Genomic DNA, 20,814 nt, shown 5'->3' with positions numbered 1-20,814 from the left:
AAAACACCATTAGGGGGACAGCAGTAAGAATGTAAAATCACCAATTCACACCAATAACCTGTAACAATACACCAATGTACCAACGAGACGACACTACCAGACTCAAAACAAACCAATAAGCCATATACTGTGAATGTCTTATTGTATACCATTACTGCAAACAGTAGGGACGTCGCCAGTCAACCTTTGACGTGTAAAACTGCTTCCCGATATACATATGACTGTGTGTGCATCTCTGTTCTCTCCTCTCCCAGTGCCTGCAACTCGTCCCCCCATGCCAACTTCTCCCCGAAGCACAACTCCTCTGAAGACGACCACAACATCAAGAACTACGAGAACACCTCCCTGTTCTACGTCTCCTCCTTCCAGTACCTCATCGTGGCCATCGTCTTCTCCAAGGGGAAGCCCTTCAGACAGCCCAGCTACAAAAACTGTGAGGACCAACGTTCCCACGTATTCGCCTGAAAATCGTCTAACAGTATAAAAGTGTTTTTTTAAGTGTTGGATCCAAAATCAAGTTAAGGTTTGAGATTGGTTGGAAATCCACAATTTTTTCCTGTGTGACTGACCTATGTTTGATTAGTTGTTCTGTCCGTCTCTTTCTCTGCAGGGCCCTTCGTGGTGTCATGTATTGGCTTGTACATATTTCTGTTCTTCATCATGTTCTACCCTGTGTCTGCTATCGATGAATTCCTAGAGGTGAGTGGGCATCAACCAGGAGAGACGAGCTTCATACAGATATTAGCCTCAAGCTTCGGTTGAATTGGGTCCTACAGTAATGACTGTGAATTAACATGGCGTTGCTTCACTTTTCTTGTTTAAATGTGCTCTTGAGAATCTGTTCCTCTCCCTCCCATCTAGATTGTGTGTGTTCCATTTGAATGGAGAATCGCTCTGTTCTTCATCATCGTAGTCAATGCAGCCGTGTCTGTCTTGGCGGAGGTAAGACACACACACTAAACTGTCCATTTTGCAGTATTCTGGGCTCTCTTTACACCATGTTACATAGGTATTTTTCGCATGTACAGTTTTTGTTTTGTCAGTGTTTGTCAGTTTTTGTTTTGTCAGTCATCAATGTTGTCGTCATCGTCAGTGTTTTGATGAAGGTGCATAGGTTGTCACGTGGTGTTCGATTGTGCGTTGACTCTGACCTACTGTCGGAGAGTGTTAAAGGATGAAGTAGAGGGCTGAGCTGTGATGTACCATTTGACTATCTTTTCAGTATGAAAAAGACAGAAACTGCCTCGTCTTTCATTGACGTAACCAACTGAAAATGCCCTCTTGTAACTTGAGCGGGGACACTCACACAATTCCTCCCTTTCTTTAAATACAACCGGTCATCACCACAGTGACGGCCACGCTGTAAACCACTCAGCGCATTAAATCTAATGGGTGGTTGGTTACACACCCAGGCTCTGCTCTTTCTCAATCTCCAAGCGTAGACAAGTGGCAGAAAATGATGACCTAGAGCTGTGTGGCCCAATGATAGAGATGGAACACCGGTGATTTACTATTAGAAAATGCCCCTGGCTTGCCCTGCGCAGTAGAGCAGTTCTCTCTCCCCGCTCTTGAGCCTCCCACACACAGCTTAGCAGTGACACAAGATGGCGGTCTCGCCAAGGCTGCCAACCTCCCGCACACCAACCAATGACGCTCAATGGATAATCACCAGGAACAGATCCCGGTCTCACAACAAAATCCACTTTTAAAAAGCACCATCCTGTTGTAGATGATGACACCCTCTTTCTCATTGTATTTATTGTCTTCGTTTATGTTAAGAATAACTCCTTTTGCCTCTACTCACGACTAACGCACAGAGCTGAAATCACCTCAAATGTCCTTTCAGTAGTTTGACTATACAAAACACAAATGAGGATGGACAAAATCTGCTTGAGAAAAGCTGTGTGATCAAGTAGCCACTCTGCTCTTTGTAATTTTTTTCCCGCCCACTGCGCCTATTATTCCATAGACCCTCGTCCTTGACGTCGTCTTATGGAAGCTTGTGTTCAGCCGAGACAAGCAGGGCAGCTATGGCACCACCCCCGCCACCCCGACAACACAGGTTGGGAAATCTGACACTCCTCTTCCACCGTCGCTTTTAATCTCCCCTGGTGACCCCCCCCTTCTTTCTCTCCTTTCTCTTTCTCTATCACCCAGCACTCTTATTATATAACATACCCAAACATTGCATGTGTGGACCTTATTGTTCTCTGACCCTCTTTCGCCCCATGGTGGGTTGTCTGTGTTATTACTCTGGGAGCACGATTCCTTCCTGTATTTAATACCCCCAGCAGTAGTACAGTATTGGCTCCAGTAAGCTCCTCCCGCTGCATGCGCCATCAAAGCGTCCCCTGTTAGCTCCAGTGTGAGTGGAAACCACATGGTCTAGGTCAGGTACAGTATCCACTGCAGGCTAGCTGAGAAGGGTATGTCTCCCACCCATGGTGTCACTCTTGATCCCACCCATGGTGTCACAAATTATCCTAAGTAACTTCTCTGTTGCACTGCTTATTTTGAGGTAATTCTCGGCAGAAAAACGACAATCCCCCAAACGTATTGCCAGCCATGCTTGACTTGATTTGAATTACCTAATAACTTATTCTGTTGAAATTATAGAATTTTTCACAACAGTTAAAAACCATAATAAAACAATGTGTATGCATGCTGCAATAGTGAACCAATCTGAATACCATCACTACCTTTTTAGGTTATATAGCGCATGTGAGATCATTCTACCTTCTAAAGGCACAAAAATACAAAAGACATTTGGGAAGACAATGAATGAGGAAACGTATCCACAGAGGAAAAAAATATTCATTAAGTTTTCTTTGCCCTTTCCCTCCTCTTGTTGTTGTTATCGTGTGGTTTCCAGGGTGGCATAGACCTCTGGGGACCCAAGTGTCTGTCGTGGCTGTGCTGCCGGCAGAGGAAGGTACCCAAGGCACTCTACATGCACCTGGCCCAGGAGCTGAGTGTGGACCCCGACTGGCCCCCCAAACCCACCACCACCACCGAAGCCAATCCCCCGCCGCCCGGCAACACCCCAGAAAACTGCTCCTCCTGCCAGATCATGGCCGATTCCTAGCACCCCCCCGCCCCCGATATTGCTAAAGTAGATATACATACACGACCAAAAGGACAAACTGTTGTCTATGAAAAGGACGAGGCGAAAGACTATGAAAGATGGGGTGATGGTAAAAATGGTTTGTGGGATGGACAAATGGGAGTGTCCAGGTATCTGGTCTCTCCATGCTCTTTGCTGCTCAGATCCATCACAGTGTTCAGAACCTGGCTAGTCTACATAAGCCCCACCAACCAAACCCCTCAACCTGCCACCACCCCCTGGTCTACAAAGGTTTGTCTACTACACAAATACATCCCAAGGATAGTTTACTCCAGCGATTCTCAACTGGTGGGTCACAACCCAAATTTGGGTCACGGGTGGTTTTGAATGGGTCGCAGTTGTCTGGACTTAAACGACTAAAACCAGTTAGAAAGTGATTAAATAATGTAATCTGACCTATTTTTCTTCAATCACTATTTTCAATATAGAGCTAATTAGCGGCACTATGTTAGTTGATTTTGTGGTCTCAAACCAGTGAGTTTATTGACATACATTTTTCCAGATTGCATTGCTAATTTTCTTTGTGATGCAAATACACTATATGACCAAAGGTATGTGGACACCTGCTTGTCAAACATCTCATTCCAAAATCATGGGCATTAATATTGAGTCGGTGCCCCCTTTGCTGCTACAACAGCCTCCACTCTTCTGGGAAGTCTTTCCACTAGATGTTGGAACATTGCTGTGAGGATTTGCTCCATTCATACACAAGCATTAGTGAGGTCAGGCACTGGTGTTGGGCAATTAAGTCTGGATCACAAAGGTGCTCAATGGTGTTGAGGTCAGGGCTCTATGCAGGCCAGTCAAGTGCTTCCACACCAATCTCGACAAACAATTTCTGTATGGACCTTGATTTGTGCACAGGGGCATTGTCATGCTATAACAGTGAAGGACCTTCCCCAAACTGTTGCCACAAAGTTGGAAGCACAGAATCGTCTAGAATGTCATTGTATGCTGTAACATTAAGATTTCCCTTCACTGGAACTAAGGGGCCTAGCCCGAACCATGAAAAACAGTGCCAGACCATTATTCCTCTTCCACCAATCTTTACAGTTGGCACTATGCATTGGGACAGGTAGCGTTCTCCTGGAATCCGCCAAACCCAGATTTGTCCTTCGGACTGCCAGATGGTGAAGCGTGATTAATCACTCCAGAGAATGCGTTTCCACTGCTTCAGAGTCCATTGGCGGCGAGCTTTACACCACTTTAGCCGACGCATGGCAATCTTAGACTTGAGTGCGGCTGCTCGGCCATGGAAACCCATTTCATTAAGCTCCCGACGAACAGTTCTTGTGCTGACGTTACTTCCAATGGCAGTTTGGAACTCGGTAGTGAGTGTTGCAACCGAGGACAGGTGATTTTTACGCGCTTCCGTACTCGGCGATCCCGTTCTGTGAGCTTGTGTGGCCTACCTCTTCGCGGGTGAGCCTAGACGTTTCCACTTCAAAATAACAGCACTTACAGTTGACCGGGGCAGCTCTAGCAGGGCATAAATTTGACGAACTGACTAGTTGGAAAGGTGGCATCCTGTGACAGGGCCATGTTGAAGGTCACTGAGCTCTTCAGTAAGGCCAATCTACTGCCAATGTTTGTCTATGGAGATTGCATGGCTGTGTGCTCGATTTTATACACCTGTCAGCAACGGGTGTGGCTGAAATAGCCGAATCCACTAATCTGAAGGGGTGTCCACATACTTTTGTGTATGTATATATATATATATATATATATAGTGTATCAAATCGCCAACCTGGTTTAATTTGTGTCCGGGGCAAAACCAGTTGAGAACCACTGGTCTACTCTATATTCACTCCCCTTCTCCTCACCCGGTGTACCTGCAGTCCAATAGTCCTTGGTGTCGACAGGCTGGGTCCTGTGGCAGAGTCAGACCCCGTGCTGAAATATGCAGCAACCGAACACACTCCAATCTTAGTTCTTATTTCTACAGTTGTAGTTGCTGCTGCCGTGATTCCTAAAGAGGCTCAAGGTCTTCTCCCATTGCTTTTGTTTGTAAGCAGCCACCAGACATCTCCACTAAGGTGGTTATCATCATACAGGAGACTCGAAGCATGGATGTGCATGAACCCAGCTCCATATAGCCATTGTTACATGGTGGTTGGAACACTACTGCTTACCCAACAGTACTGTAATCTTATTATTGCTGAACCAGAACCTTTTTGTATTATGAAACAGTATGTGCGCAGAAGAGGCAGCATGCAATTGGCTTGGAATCATGTGTAGCAGCAACAAACCCCCCCCTCCCCCCCGCATGTAGAAACCATCCATAGGCGAATAGACTTGCAAAATCGTGTCAAACTGGCCACACATGGGCCAGCATTGCTCCTCATTGCTCCTCTTTGGAAGGAAAAAAAAAATGATCCTGTATTGCATTTCTTCCCATGGAAGAAGAAACAAGGTATGATAATGGCATTGTGAAATTCATTAGCTAGCTGTATGCTCTCTCCATACAGCCGTGCAACTGGCAACACACACTGTACTACCGATACACACTGCGCAATAGCCATAATAGCATGCATGTATAACCACTGCACAGTCAAAAGAGAAATCAAAGGGCTAATACTCATTGTCCATGAGAGGAAGCTGCTGGGTGGAGATCTAGGATGACGGGCTCAAATCAAATACAATCTCATTTCATTTGTCACATGCTTCGTAAACAACCGGTGTAGACTGAGTGAAATTATTACTTCCGGGTCCTTTTCCAACAATGCAGAGTTAAAGATATAAAAAATAATTACAATAGAAATACTAACAAGGAATAAATATGAATAACAAAACATTGCTATGTTCAGGAAGTACCGTGCAGGAGTACAAGGTAATTGAGGTCGATATGCACATCAAGTAGGTGTAAGTGACTAGGCAACAGGATAGATAAGACTGTAGCAGCAGAGTATGTGGTGAGTGTGAAAGTGTGTGTGTGGCATCAGTATGCATGTGTGCCCGAGTTTGTGGGTGTGTAGGTAGATTCCAGTGTGTGTGCATTGAGTTCATGCATAGAGTTAGTGCAGAAAAGGGTCAATGCCGGAAGTCCAGTAGCCATTTCCTTATCTATTTACCAGTCTTGTTTAGCAGTAGTGCTAAGCGATTAGTGTTTTTTTGGAGGTCGTTTCGGTTCGATTATTAAAAAATAGTCACGGTTTTAGGTTGTGATTATTTGGGTTAAATGCTGCCCATTTACTGCTGATCACTTATTAACCATTTATTCACATTACTTTAATATAAAATATATTTCCGTGTATTACATTTGTTTTATTTGATGACTTTATTTCATTACAAGTCATCATCTCATGTCTATAGAGCTGCTGTCTGACAAAATCACTATTCTGTAGCTCGTCAAAGTAAATAATACTTATGACTGCTGAATAACAACGATCAATCACTTTAATCATGTATTTTCTGGTAGGGATACCTCGCGAAGCAACAGCTGCTCTGTCACCTCACAATCGTGCATTCTTGTCTCTTCCTGTAGCAGGCGTAAAAGAAACATAGACCGGACAAGTAGATGCACAGTGGATTATGGTCATTGTAGTTAATTAACATGTTATATGCACTAAACTATGTAGAATACTGGCCTGTTGGAAACTACATCGCACAGTTCAGGCCGGATCTGATGTATCTCGAGAGAAACTGTAGAATGTGCTCATTGAGCATACAGAAAAAAACTTAACAGAATGGAATTCAAATAATTGAACCAACTTCAGCCAATTAGTTGCTTAAAACAACAAAAAATAAACGTAATTGCTCAGCAATATTTAGCGGTCTTATGGCTTGGGGGTAGAAGCTGTACAGGGTCCTGTTGGTTCCATACTTGGTGCACACTGGCACTGCTTGCTGTGAGGTAGCAGAGAGAACAGTCTAAAACATGTGAGGGAAAAGTCTGAACGTGCTTGATACCATTTAATTCTAATTCCATTACAATGAGCCAATCCTATACCTCTGCCACCATTGTTGTCCATATACTCGAAGATACAGTACACAAACATGCACGCACGCATGCACACACACACACACACACACACACTGTCGCGATTCATATATTCTCAACAGCTAAATTGGTTCACATTATTTCATAACATAAAATGTTCTGTGTGCATTGCTGTCCACCCTCATGTGTTCACCATATTGTAGATGTCATATTTTCTGCCGGTCAGGTGTGTACTATAAGCCAGTCTTTCTCCTCATAGTAGCAGATCAGGTATCGTCAGAGATCCTAGTTTGTGTTCATCCAAAATGTGTTTCAGAATTGTCAGAAACACGGTACTGAGAGATACCGCTAGAATGCTAGTTCAAATCAAAAATAATTTTTAGACAGAATGACATGTTAAGGCAGTGTTAATTTATTCTGTTTTTTTCTGCATCAATCACTTTTGTTTATTTAAGATTCATATTTAAATTTCAAGAATAACAAACGGTTGTTACTTACAATGTCGTAGTTATACATAATTACCAGATCAACCCTTACAGATCTCTATTGTAATGTTAATGATTTCCTGTGTGTTGGTAGTATGGCAGGTCCTACGGGCCCTAGTTTTGTCGCACCAGGACTACTGCTCAGTCGTGGTCAGGTGCCACAAAAAAGGACTTATGAAAATTGCAACTGGTTCAGAACAGGGCAGCACGGCTGGCCCTTGGATATACACAGAGAGCTAATATTAATAATATGCATGTCAATCTCTCCTGGCTCAAAGTGGAGGAGAGCATGCCTGTATTTGAATGCACCAAGCTATCTGTTTGAACTACTGGTGCACAGCTCAGATACCCATGCATACCCCACAAGACATGACACGAGGTCTCGTCACAGTCCCCAAGTCCAGAACAGGCTATGGAAGGCGCACAGTAAATAGTAAATAGAGCCATGACTACATGGAACTCTATTCCACGTCAAACAACTCATGCATGCAGTCAAATTAGATTTAAAAAAACAGATTAAAAAAACACCTTATGGAACAGCGGGGACTATGAAGCAACACAAACATAGGCGCATACACACGCACACATGGATTTTGTACTGTAAATATGTGGTAGTGGTGGAGTAGGGGGCTGAGGGCACACAGTCAATGTATTGTAATGTTTTTAAAATTGTATAAACTGCCTTAATTTTGCTGGACCCCAGGAAGAGTAGCTGGCAGCAGCTAATGGGGATCCATAATAAATACAAAATATGATAAAGGTGTATACAATGCACACTAAAGAGCATTTTCCAGAAATACCGGTCATTGATTGACGATATGACCAGGGGCAATAGTACATCCTTATGTGCCAATTCACATGTCTAAACGAACTCTATGATTGAATCCAGTTTTGCTTTTAGTAAGGGTATTTTTACTAAATGTTTCTGAAGAATTATTCATGTTGGTTATTGTTATTTTCTTCTGTTCAAGGGGATCTTTCCTAAATATCTGTAGAAGACTCCAATTATTTTATTTAAATGTGGCATTTAGTTCAATTCAAAATCAAATGTTAGTTTTGTTGAATGATTATATAAAACAAACCATATTTTGTCTTTCCCAAAGAGTAAAGAACATTTTAATCAATGTTCAAATGGTTGTAAACAAGTAATATCTGTTTCCAGATCGGTCCAAAAAGCCGAAATCAAATTAGACTGGAATATTATGTGTACATTTACAGTATTTGTGTGTTTTTAAAATTTTGCTTAAATATTGTTTAGAGATGTGCTTGAAGTCTGAAGTCTGTATTTTTCATTCATCTAAGGGCTGTAGTGTTGCTTTCGACTCTCTATTTGTGGTACTGTTTCGTCACGATCAGTTGTCTGTACACTTTTTATTTTCTTTTTTTACCGGAACAGCAACGCTGTGTTCATCTTTCTGAATTAGACATGATTCTATTGGGCATTTCTATAATTATTATTTAAGCCAATGATGAAGTGCGATTGTCTAGGGCCAGAAGTTATTTCTGACCTTGTGACCTAACCAGGAAAAACTGGGCTGTAGTTATACTTTTAAAGCCTGGAATGTTGCTTGGTGAGGTGTGAAACTCCTTGCCCTACGACCAATATCTAGTCACGTGAGGAATATATCTTGTCAGTACTCTGAAAACAGTTACTATTAATCTAATGATTTGAAATAAGGGATTCCATATAATATCCAGTGCCTTCAGAAAGTCCCACCCCTTTACTTCTACACACAATACCCCATAATGTAAAATGTTGTTTTTTAGAATTTATTTGACAAATTAATTAAAAATGAAAATCTGAAATGTCTTGAGCCAACTATTCAACCCATTTCATATGGCGAGCCTAAATACGTACAGGAGTACAAATGTGCTTAAGTTGCATGCAATAATAGTGGTTAACATTATTGTTGAATGACTACCCCACACATACAATTATCTGGAAGGTCCCTCAGTTCAAAAGTAATTTTCAAGCACAGATACAACCACAAAGACCAGGGAGGTTTTCCAATGCCTCGCAAAGAAGGGCGCCTATTGGTAGAAAACAAAAAGCAGACAATATTTGAGGGTGGTGAAGTTATTAATTACACTTTGGATGGTGTATAAATACACCCAGTCACTACAAAGATGCAGGTGTTCTTTCTATCTCTGTAGCCGGAGAGGAAGGAAAACCGCTCAGGGATTTCGCCATGAGACCAATACTGATTTTTTAAATTGTTAGAGTTTAATGGCTGTGATGGGAGAACTGAGGATGGATCAACAACATTGTAGTTACTCAACAATACTAACTTAATTGACAGAGTGAAAAGAAGGAAGCCTGTACAGAATAAAAACATTCAAAAACATACATCCTGTTTGCAACAAGGCACTGAAGCAATACTGCAAAACACTTGGTAAAGAACTTTTTGATCTATATACAAAGTGTTTTGTTTGGTACAAAATCCAGCACATCACTGAGTACCACACTTCATATTTTCAAGCATGGTGGTGGCTGCATCATGTTAGGGTATGCTTGTCATTGGTGAAGACCGGGAGTTAATTCAGATCAAGATAAATGGACTAGAGCTAAGCACAGGAAAAATCCTAGAGGAAAACCTGATTTGCTTTCCTGGTAGACAAATTCACCTGTCAACAATAACCTAAAAAAACAAAGCCAAATATACACTGCAGTTGCTTACCAAGACAACATTGAATGTTCCTGATTGGACTAGTTACAGTTTTGACTTAAATCTGCTTGAAAATCTATGGCAGGACTTGAAAATGGCTGTCCAGCAATCATCAACAACCAATTTGACAGAGCTTGAAGAATTTTAAATGGCATAATAAGCTAATATTGTACAAGCCAGGTATGCAAAGCTCTTAGACTTACCCCAAAACACTCACAGCTGTAATTGCTGCCGAAGGTGATTCTAACATTTATTGAATACTTATCTAATCAAGAAATATGTGTTCTATTTTTCATAAATATATAATTTTTCTTCCACTTTGACAAGAGTATTGTGTGTGGATTGTTGACCAAAAACTCCCACTCCAACAAAAATGTGTAAAAAGTAAATGGGTGTGAATACTTTCTGAAGGCATTGTATTGGCACCTCAGTTTGACAAATATTGTTTCTGGGCAGAAATATTCTGACAATCTTTAGTTGAATGTTCATTTCAGCACCTGGCACCTAAAATATGTAAATGATGCTTTGAGTTTTTATACACAGTCTGTATGTAAAATCACAATGTACAGGCTGAAGAGTGTGCATTGCTGTGGATATCACAACCCCTCTCCTCTAGAGAGGATTGTTTTGCTGCTAGGGGAATGATTCTCTCAACTGTCATAACCATGCACCTTAATGCTTCAACTTTGAATCAATAATGATAACCCTAAAACTTACAAATTGTTATTCTGATAAATGATATTTTACCCAGATACGGCTATATCATAGCAATGAAGTGTATGCTGAAACTCTATGCTCTTAAAAGGTACATTATACCAGTTGTTGACATCTGTAATCACCTGTTTTTTTTATTAAGTGTTTGAAACGAACCATTGAGGCATTTAGAACATATCAGCCACTGAGTCTGTAGAACTTCCAGTGGAATTGTTTCCTCAGGGAAATGTGTGTATTTGTTACATATAGAGAATTATAATAAAATTAATACCTAACTGAATGCAAAACAAAGCCTGTTGGTTAACATTTTATTCAAATTTTCTGTCTTTGTTTGTTGCCACAAAATCTAATCTCCCAACCCTCAGTAAGATTCTTCTCTGGAAATGTTTTTGTTTTTTGTTGCAGAGATGTAGATTGCTTGTAATTTATATATATGATTTCTTTACTAAGGATTGTTTCTAATTTCTTTAGATTTCTTTTGATTGTCTTTTCAATAAATGTGGTCTTCAAAAAAACATGTTTGACTACTTTATAGTAAAACAAAAAAATTTAGTCCGGGATTTAATCCAATCGCGCTTTGTCGACAATGTGCCATTTACAGGTAGTTTGCGATTGAGCGGACATATGCAGCATCTACCATGAACGCAGACTGTTCTTATTATACCTCCGTGATGCGGATTCCATGAATGCAGGAACACATGCGCCTTTAAAAGGTATGTTTAAAAGGTATGTTGCTGACAAAGCGCAATCGCATTGAATCCCGGCCATACTAGAGCCCCACAGTGTGTCAGAATACCCATAAAACCTAGTGGTCTAACAGGAAAATGGTTCCAATCGTTTTACCAACATTCATTTTTCCCACGCAAACTACAAATCCCTATATTGTCCAATGTAAAACTTGCACAAGACAGTTTACAGATTGTCAATTTTTAAAGAAATGTAGCCTATTTATTCATTACTACATTTAGCAAACATCACATCGTTAATCCAGAGATTCTTACCTTTGCCTCGATTCGGCAGTCTCGTCCAGATCATTATGGCATTTGTAGTTCTTTATAATAGCCACATTAGCAGCTAATTAGCTTTTAATTTTGGGGAGGTAAATACAGGCGAATATATGGATGTCACCTTGTCCTAGAGAGATTTACATGGTTATCAAAATGTCACGCCAGGGTAAGCCTGCATGGAACGCAACCCTAATTTGAAGTGTTTCTCAAATCAACTATGGGGAAAAATGTAATGGTGGAAAAAACATTTGGAACCATTTCCCTGTTTGACCACTAGGTTTTATGGGTATTATGACTCTTGGTACTCTCTTAGGCCAAGATGCAATCAGATCAGCGGTAACCCACATTTAGCTGACAAATGCATATGTGGCTTTTCACTGCTTTTGTTTAGGCGGTGTCAGATGTGTAATGTTAGACCTGTCAAATCTACAAGTGGCTCTTGACGTTATCTATCGCGGACATTGCCATGGAATGAACTGAGTAGAAATTCCATGCTTCTGTTACAAGTTCAAACACTGGAATGTGTGATGTAATGTACACCGATTTAGTCTGATAAATCCTTGATATTTAATCATTTTAAATGTAATTGTCATTATTTCTATATAGCCTGCAGTTTCTCGTTCTAAACTTCTAAAGCGGGTGTGGTTTCATGACTACTACAAAAGCAGCTCACTGATTCGACAGGTATAATGCAGGCAGTTACACCACAGACAAGGGGAAACCCAGATACGTCACGGGGTATAAATCTGAAGCTTCGTTTAGAATTTAATGGGACAGCCCCAAGTTTTGCCAAATTATGTCGTCTGGTCTTTGGTGTCCCAACGCAGGTAACGTAGCGGGAAATAGTTAGGGTGGCTAATACGGGAGCAGCATTAGCCACCCTAGCACGATGGTGTAATGGGATTTTATTAAGACTAGCATTTTTCCCTTTTTGGGGGGACTGCACAAAAAAGTAACTTTTTCCTAAAATGCCATGCCTAAATGCCACCTCTATTCAAGAATGGCCCAGGTACACAGACTGGCAATCCAGGATAAATCCATTTAAGGTCACAATCGTGGAAATGTGGCTAGGCTGTCAGCTGTAAGGAATGGTCTGTGGTGCAGTGGAAAGGGACCGTTGGCACCTAGCGGGAACCCAGTGAAGCTCCGATTCCGACGAGGCTTTCCGTACACGGTGGGCCAAGCCATCCAGGAAGTCCTTGTGCTGCTGTGTGACCGCTTGGGAGAGCAGGCTGGGTAGGGCCTGCAGATTGACTAGGATGGAGTCCAGTTTGTCGTCCAAACTACCAATCCTCCTATCCAGCTCCTCGCTGCGCAGCTGCAGGTCAGACACCAGGTCGTACATCATGTTCTGAGTCTGTGGCGCAAAAACAATGTCAAACTTGTGATCGGTGTTTAGAAAGAAATATATCAATTAAATATGATGATAATGAAGATGATCATGAAGGTCCACCTTGGCTAGATCCACAAGTGTGTTAGCCTGGTCGGTGAGTTTCATCTGTTCCAGTTTGACTCTGCGCAGTCTAGGGGAAAGTGAAGTGGAAGGGAGTTATGGAGGGCAAAGGTAAGGGGTAAGTTGGGCTGCATAACATACTCACAGATATACGCACATCAACTATTTATTTAACAATGGTTTGAAAAGGCACACTACTTACTGGTGAATGGCTTGCAGAAATTTGCGCTGATGTTTGCGTACCCTGGCGTGATCAATCTTCTTGACTAACTTGGTGTGTTTGTAGATAAGCCATGTCTCTCTGAGTACATTGGCAGCTGTGTTTTTCACCTGTAGGGAACATTCCAGAAAACAACATAAATGTTTTGGTACAGTCCTATGATGGTATCTAGCCCGTAGCGTGGGACTTGGGCCGTGATTCAAGCTGATCACGCTTTGTCGGCAATAAACCTTTTAAAGAAAAGGCCATATCTCTGTCCAGTGTCTGTTATTTGCCCATCTTAATCTTTTATTTTTACTGGCCAGTCAGAGATATGGCTTTTTCTTTGCAACTCTGCCTAGAAGGCCAGCATCACAGAGTCGCCTCTTCACTGTTGATGTTGAGACTGGTGTTTTGCGAGTACTATTAAATGAAGCTGCCAATTGAGGACTTGTGAAGCGTCTGTTTCTCAATGTACTTGTCCTCTTGCTCTATTCTGGTTAGAACCAGTTTGTGCTGTTCTGTGAAGGGAGTAGTACCCAGTGTTGTACCAGATCTTCAGTTTCTTGGCAATTTCTCGCATGGCATAGCCTTCATTTCTCAGAACAAGAATAGACTAATGAGTTTCCGAAGAAAGTTATTTGTTTCTGGACATTTTGAGCCTGTACTCGAACCCACAAATGCTGATGCTCCAGATACTCAACTAGTCTAAAAAAGGACAGTTTTTTTGTTGCTTCTTTAATTAACACTACAGTTTTTAGCTGTGCTAACATAATTGCAAAAGGCTTTTCTAATGATCAATTAGCCTTTTAAAATGATAAACTTGGATTAGCTAACACAACGTGCCATTTGAACACAGGATATATGTGTGTTCTATTTTTCATAAATATAAAATATTTCTTCCACAAAATTCTGTACAATTCAAATGTTGTTATGATTATGATCCAGGCCTACAGTTAATGACATGACAGCCAAACCCAGTGAGCACCGATTGACGCAGGACATCTATTGACGTTTATTATTGGTTGACATTTGGTCCATCCACCCTGGCCTTGGGCGTGTTTGAGCGGATCACTTTTGTCAAGTCGGTGACCATCACAGATTTAGCCTTGTCTGGACCAGCCTTGATTTGCCCAATAATACTAGTCTATGACTGGTCCAGATTTTAGACTTGTTGTAGTTAAAATATTATTTTGGTTGTGTCAGTAAACTTCAAACATGATCACTGCCATTTCTGAAGCTTTTGAAAAGTCTGACATAAGTGACAAACAATCATGAGTAATTGATACTTTAATCTCCATTTTGCCCCATTTTGCTATTTTATTGGGACATAATAACTTGGCATAATGTTTTCTTCTTTGATATTTTGCCGTAGAAGCAACAACCAAAATAGACGTCTTTTCAACTAAAACTAGATGTCAATAGGAGGTTCGGCAGAGTCGTCTTTTCAACTAAAACTAGATGTCAATAGGAGGTTCGGCAGAGTCGTCTTTTCAACTAAAACTAGATGTCAATAGGAGGTTCGGCAGAGTCGTCTTTTCAACTAAAACTAGATGTCAATAGGAGGTCCGGCAGAGTCGTCTTTTCAACATCTGTAAAAAGACACCTTGATAATGTCTTAAAATACATCTTTTAAACTTTCACTTAGAACTGAAAACTAAAGTGGCTTCAATGTCCGACAACATTTTGCTTACTGGGTTGCTGATTGGGGGGCATTGTCTTTATTTGTAATGTCTCTTCATAAAATATTTTGATTATCCGATACGTATCAGGTTAGGGTCGTAAATCCACGGGTTCAGTTCGGGTCAGGCCCAACATTTTGGAGCCATGAAGACCTCTAATGTCCACTTACTCGTTTATAGAGCTGAGTGTCCATCATAAAGTTGTGAACATGCTTCTCAGCTCTGGTCAACTCAGACTTCCTGGCAACTACAGCAACCACCAGGGCAGTGCAGCCAGCCCCCTAAGGAGAAAAGACAAAGGCAGTAATACTTTTTCATGGGGAAAAGTGTTGTCTTTATATCGCATTAGATATTATTTATTCAATATAATAACACATGTACAGGCATATGTTTGTTTTGTTGCTGTTGCCAGTATATCAGTGTATTTTCACCATAGTTCATCCAACTACAAACCCCTTCTCGGATTACACTGATCTGGTTCTGTGTACTAACTCCTGAACTTGGGATAGGGTTAACTATCACGTATCATATTGAAATATTGAGTGTTTAGGTTTAGAGGGTCTACACCAGAAGTTAATGCTTATCTGTAGGAGGAAGGTATATGGTGTGTGCAATTAAGCTTGGAATGTACTGAATGTAGGGAAAGTGGCAGGCATTGATAAGGGGAGAGAACCATGGATTAGTGCTGAAGGGGGTCGAGGTCAGGTCACATTAAGGGAGATAGAAAGGTTTATGGCACGTATCACTTAGGATCCTGCCTAGCAGCCTTCCTCCTAGGCTGAGGAGACTCAGCCTAGGAGGAAGGGTTAAATATCAGTGTTTGTGTGAAAAGGTTTTTATCTAATGCAGCTGTATCGATCCTCTGGGAAGAATAAACTTGGTTAAGTTTTCATAGTGTCCATTGAGTTTTTACTCTGAGAAATTCAAACTTAACACCTTAGAGCTGCCTCATCCTGAATGTCATAGATCTCTTTTGACACTTGCGGATGCATAGGAAACATACCATGATTCCAGTCAGCAGACACACACCCTTTCCACAGTAAGTGTGAGGGACCATGTCTCCATAACCAATGGAGAGAAAGGTGATAGAGATGAGCCACATGGCCCCAAGGAAGTTATTAGTCACTTCCTGTGTGTCATGATACCTGGAGGAACAAGAAATATATATGTATTATAATAAACACGTATCTCTTTTTTTTTACAGTATAACATCTTATACTCTATTCCATACATTTGTGTATGTTTCATTATATATCAAGCAAAGAGGCATAGTAGAAGTCCATAACATCTTGATCTCACCCCAATCAAGCGAGGCATTAATCTTACATAAGGATCTTCTTCACTGAGAAATGTACTGGGTAGTAGTGATACAGTGTTGATGGAATGCCTACTGTGTCTGGGGCCTGTACCTCTCACATACACGCACCGTCCACGCTGCGATGATCCAACAAGAGACGCTGAAGACCAGCAGCACCGTGCCGGGGCAGATGGTCATGAGGGTCTTCATGACGAACCGCGTGTTGAAGTTGATCTTGTTGAGGGCGCCGATGCTGCGTGACGAGGCATCCGTGAAAAGCTTGCTGTGCAGCAGCATGACGCGACCGATTAGGTAGAGCCTGAGGAACATGGGGATGGAGAGGACGAGGTCCACGTCGGCATTGGTCAATGAGTGTGGGTAGGTGAAGGCCAGCCGGGCTGTCCAGGTGAAGATGTACTGGCCCGGGATGGGGTGGATGGCACAGACCAGCAGCTCCAGCACAACCAGGAAGATCCGCTCATATGTCATAGCAATCCTCCAGTCGTCAGCTGCATTGTCCACCATGAAGAGCTGTGTGTGTAGGTGTAAGGATAGGAGGGCAAACAAGGAGATTTAGATGTGGGGGGGAAAAGAGAGCAAGGGGAAAAAGTGTAAAATGAATGTATTAATGGTGATGGTGGCATATCACCTGTATTTCCCGTGCATGGTACATCACAATGAGGCCAAGCAATACAGCAGTTGAAAGGCTGACGAGGCATTTCAGAGCAAATGAGTATGATGATTCCTGCAGAGAAGATAGACAATTAAGATCCCCTCTTTTAAAATGTCTTGTCTTACCATTACGCTGGGCCTCATATTCATGGTAGACCTCTAATTCTGCATGACATTATGACGGGTCAATCCACTGCAATAGAGACATTTCTTACCTTCGTGTAAACCCCCCAGGACAGTTCCGTCTCCGTCACCATGACAACAATCCCAAACATCCCGAAAATCAAGGCATAGTCGCTCAGCTGTTTGCGCTTTCCAAATAGCGCTCTACGCTGGCCCAATCTGTAGCCAATGTCCTTAGTCCTCTTCTGTGGCGCGTCTCCTCCTCCCTCGCTGTTGCCCTTACTATTGTCCTCACTGAGGCCTTTGGAGAACACCTCCTCCAGGACGGACCTGTGAAGAGTCTGGAGGGGCTCTTGTCTTGCTGAGTCCAGCTCTGAAAGGTTGGGTGGCGAAGCTCCTAAGCTGCTCAGGGGTCTCCCAACATCCCCATTGTATTTAGCGCTTGTCACTACTGTGTCGGGAGGGAGTGGGCTACTGCTCTTGGACAGGGAAGGCGTTGAACCAACATGGCCAACCTTTTTGGTATGAGGATGTACCTGTTGCTCCCCTTGTCGTTGCCCTTCTCCCTCTAGTTGATGGTTCTCCTGCCACCGCTGGCTACTGGAAGAGGAGTGAGCACTGCTTTTGTCGCTAGTAGCCGGGAATGAATTCTTCCCTCGTGGGCTGCTGCTGGATGGGTAGAGAGAACACTGATGGCATTTTAGAATGCTAAGATGGTCACAACAATGCTGCCTTTGAGGGTGTTGCTGTAGTTGCTGGTTTAAGTAAGGTTGTTGGCTTCCACAATGCACTCCACACTCATTGGCACAGCAGCTAGGTAAACCGTTTCCTAGCATCCATTGGTGTTGTGTATCTAAGGGAAGTTTCTGTTGGTCCTGAGATTGAGACAAAACCAAGAGCTGCCTAACTTTACTTGACTCATTGCCATTCAGAGGTATATTCAGTGAAGGCTCTGTTTTTTCAGTAGTCGAGACTGGTGGTAGGTTATGCTCTTTAATCTTGAAACGATTATGGGTCTGCTGCTGCCATTGATTATACTCCTTCAGCCCGTCTTCTCCTCTGCATCGGGATGTGAAATTATCCTTCTCGGGATTGACAGTCCCTGTTGAGGGATCCTCTTGACTTGGTTTCTGCCTGAAAAACCGGGATGACGATGACACCAGGGAGTTCTGAGGATAGGAGTGGGTATACTGTAGAGAAGGAGGAGTTCCCTTCTTGGAGAATGTGGAGAGGCAGTCCTTCAAGAAGCCCTGCTTTGATTGTGGCTGGAAACCGGCCACCTCTGATCCATGTTTTGTACTAGGAGAATAGCAAACAGAGCCACAGTCCGCATCAGGATGTCCCACCGTGGTCCCATGCCACTCAGCCAACAGTGGGCTTTCACGCTGCAGTTCAAGAGTACCACCCACCTGGCTACAAAAGAGCAGGAGATCTTGATTGCTCAGTTTTGACAGTGTAGTTTTTAATGGTGGAGATTTCCGTGGTGGAGCGACTCCATTTGGAGTAGCCTGTGGCGGAGAAGTGGAAGTGGAAATGCTGTTATTGCTCTGCTCTGGTATTGACATTTGGGGCTGGAGGGCAGTTCCAGAGTAGCGATACTGCATGACCTCAGGGGCTTTGTCTGGTAGAGACTGCCCTCGAGAGTTGCAGTGATCCGGGTCTTGGTCGTTGCAAGCGTCTCCTGTTGAATCGAGCCGACGTGTTGCATTGGTGGGTTTGACCAGAACCAGCCTCATAATGTATGATGATGACAATTATTTATTTAATTTCCTGTGTACTATGGCAGCTAAAAGCTGAATTGCAGTAACACATACAAGGAACCAAATTTCAATGAACAAAACAAGATACAAGAAGATCAAAAAGTCAGGGAGTTGAGGCAAGAATGGAGGTTGAACAGTCTGAGCGGTGAAGGGATGGAGGGAGCATTTTGGTCACAGCAAGGGAGGTCGGTGGTCATATCAGAGTCAGTCCGAGACTTTTCCGGAGCCTTTACCACAGCTCGCTGTCCCCGGCGTCCTCAGCCTCCCCGTATGGACTCTGTAAGTAGCTGGCTAGCTACTCCTCCGTACTACCAATGTGTAGCACCGACTTGGGGGGTGCCCCACAATCCGATAGCAGCTTAACTTAATGTTTCCTGTACATGTTGTATATTTTATTCATATTTAGTTGTTTTTAACTGTCTTTTTAATCAACATTCAGTTTTTGTTAGTTAACTAAGTATTGTTGAATAATTTTATGAATTTAGAAAAAACGGTGATGCTGGCAAGTTAGTTGAACATGAACTTAATGGGAAAATCTTGTCACTTGTAACACTGTTTACATTGATGAACTGCAAAGACTTTGCTAGGAAGGAATCCAGATTCAAATGAAAATGTTTGGCATTTTCAACCCAACTGCTTATGTTGGTATAACCATGTGCAATAGCCAATGCATTGTTGATCATTTTTTGAAGAACAAAAATAAGATTCAGTCCATAATATTATTAATAACCTATTTCCTCAGGTTATGCCGGTTGCTGCATCCATATTCATGGTGTATTACAGTCATCCAGCTAAAAGAGCGTTGGGTTCACACAAAAATAATCTGTAAGAAAGCAGAGGAAACATGAAGGAATACTATACAAAAGACATTGACACTACTCCCTCTTAAAAGCTGTAAAGTATCTGATCAATAAGACATCATTTTAAGTGAACAACATGCTCTACATTTTACGGCAAAAGCTAACAAAGATCCAAGTCAAACATAGAAGTTCTAACAGATAAAACATTTTTAGGAGACATGTGTATAACAGTCTCCCAAAGTGAGACTGGAGAGCTCCTGTCAAAACCAGATGAGCCCCTCTGATAGGAATCTTCCTCAAACAGGGATATCACCATTGCTACGGATGTAGGCACTAAGGACATATATAAACCTATATTGTCAACCATAACTGAGTTATCAATGTTGAATATACAATATAAAAAAACATTTGTGTGTACGCTAACCTTTGTCATTATTTAGCCTTGTGTATTTTCCGACTGAGCTTGTAGAATGTGGTGACGGTAAAACATCCACAGTACTATTTATTTTAGAAACTTATTAGAATCCCATATTATTCAATTGATTTTACATTTCCGTCTAACAGTGTCCTAATGCACCGCAGATACTTGCCCCCGGGACAAGAAACCTAGCCTAATTTATCAAACGACTACATAATATTCAAGAAACTCCACAAGGAACTGGTTAAATGCAGTTCACAATATTGTGCATTTAAACTGAACAACTATCAGACCCTCTCTTTGCTTGCTTAATACATGTATGACTCTTTAAGGAGAAAAAATCTCCCATTTATTACTTTTCTCTGCTCTATCGACCCAAAGCATGAGAAATAACTGACTAGACCCCCGTAGCCCAGAGACTCTTACCTTGTTCCTTCAGATACGTTTCTCTCACTCTCCTTGTAGAAAGCCACG

General features: G+C 42.1%; 2 protein-coding genes across 5 annotated transcripts in view; one reads left to right on the top strand and one right to left on the bottom strand.

Annotated features, from left to right (window-relative positions):
- atp13a3 (ATPase 13A3) overlaps positions 1 to 4,020 on the top strand; it is a 59,986-nt gene extending 55,966 nt beyond the window's left edge. For 2 of the 4 annotated variants that reach the window (XM_021603569.2, XM_021603568.2), the window contains exons 28-32: positions 255 to 433; positions 611 to 699; positions 862 to 942; positions 1,970 to 2,062; positions 2,873 to 4,020. In XM_021603569.2, the coding sequence (XP_021459244.1) occupies positions 255 to 433; positions 611 to 699; positions 862 to 942; positions 1,970 to 2,062; positions 2,873 to 3,085 (655 nt within the window). In that variant the 3' untranslated portion in view covers positions 3,086 to 4,020. The remainder of the gene's footprint in view (positions 1 to 254; positions 434 to 610; positions 700 to 861; positions 943 to 1,969; positions 2,063 to 2,872) is intronic. The other 2 variants (XM_036977977.1, XM_036977976.1) reach the window with 1 other exon arrangement.
- A 4,953-nt stretch (positions 4,021 to 8,973) lies between these two features.
- LOC110524173 (small conductance calcium-activated potassium channel protein 1-like) lies at positions 8,974 to 20,753 on the bottom strand. The gene is made up of 8 exons (XM_021603566.2): positions 17,455 to 20,753; positions 17,217 to 17,312; positions 16,680 to 17,098; positions 16,274 to 16,415; positions 15,441 to 15,551; positions 13,592 to 13,719; positions 13,390 to 13,459; positions 8,974 to 13,293 (listed from the first exon to the last, which is right to left on the bottom strand). The coding sequence occupies exons 1-8, from the start codon at positions 19,096 to 19,098 to the stop codon at positions 13,012 to 13,014; spliced, it is 2,892 nt and encodes a 963-aa protein (XP_021459241.2). The 5' UTR covers positions 19,099 to 20,753; the 3' UTR covers positions 8,974 to 13,011.
- Between the last annotated feature and the right edge of the window lie 61 nt (positions 20,754 to 20,814).

The sequence above is a fragment of the Oncorhynchus mykiss genome, chromosome 5 (assembly GCF_013265735.2).
Source record: "Oncorhynchus mykiss isolate Arlee chromosome 5, USDA_OmykA_1.1, whole genome shotgun sequence".
Classification (NCBI taxonomy): domain Eukaryota; kingdom Metazoa; phylum Chordata; class Actinopteri; order Salmoniformes; family Salmonidae; genus Oncorhynchus; species Oncorhynchus mykiss.
This window is presented reverse-complemented; position numbering and strand designations above follow the sequence as displayed.

Excerpts from the sequence above, each read along its gene's own strand:
- LOC110524173 (XM_021603566.2), bottom strand. The coding sequence starts at position 19,098 with ATGAGGCTGGTTCTGGTCAAACCCACCAATGCAACACGTCGGCTCGAT. Across the intron at positions 17,313-17,454 it reads CCTGGGGGGTTTACACGAAG|GAATCATCATACTCATTTGC; the intron begins GTAAGAAATGTC and ends TCTTCTCTGCAG. Across the intron at positions 13,460-13,591 it reads TTTCTGCAAGCCATTCACCA|ACTGCGCAGAGTCAAACTGG; the intron begins GTAAGTAGTGTG and ends ACTTTCCCCTAG.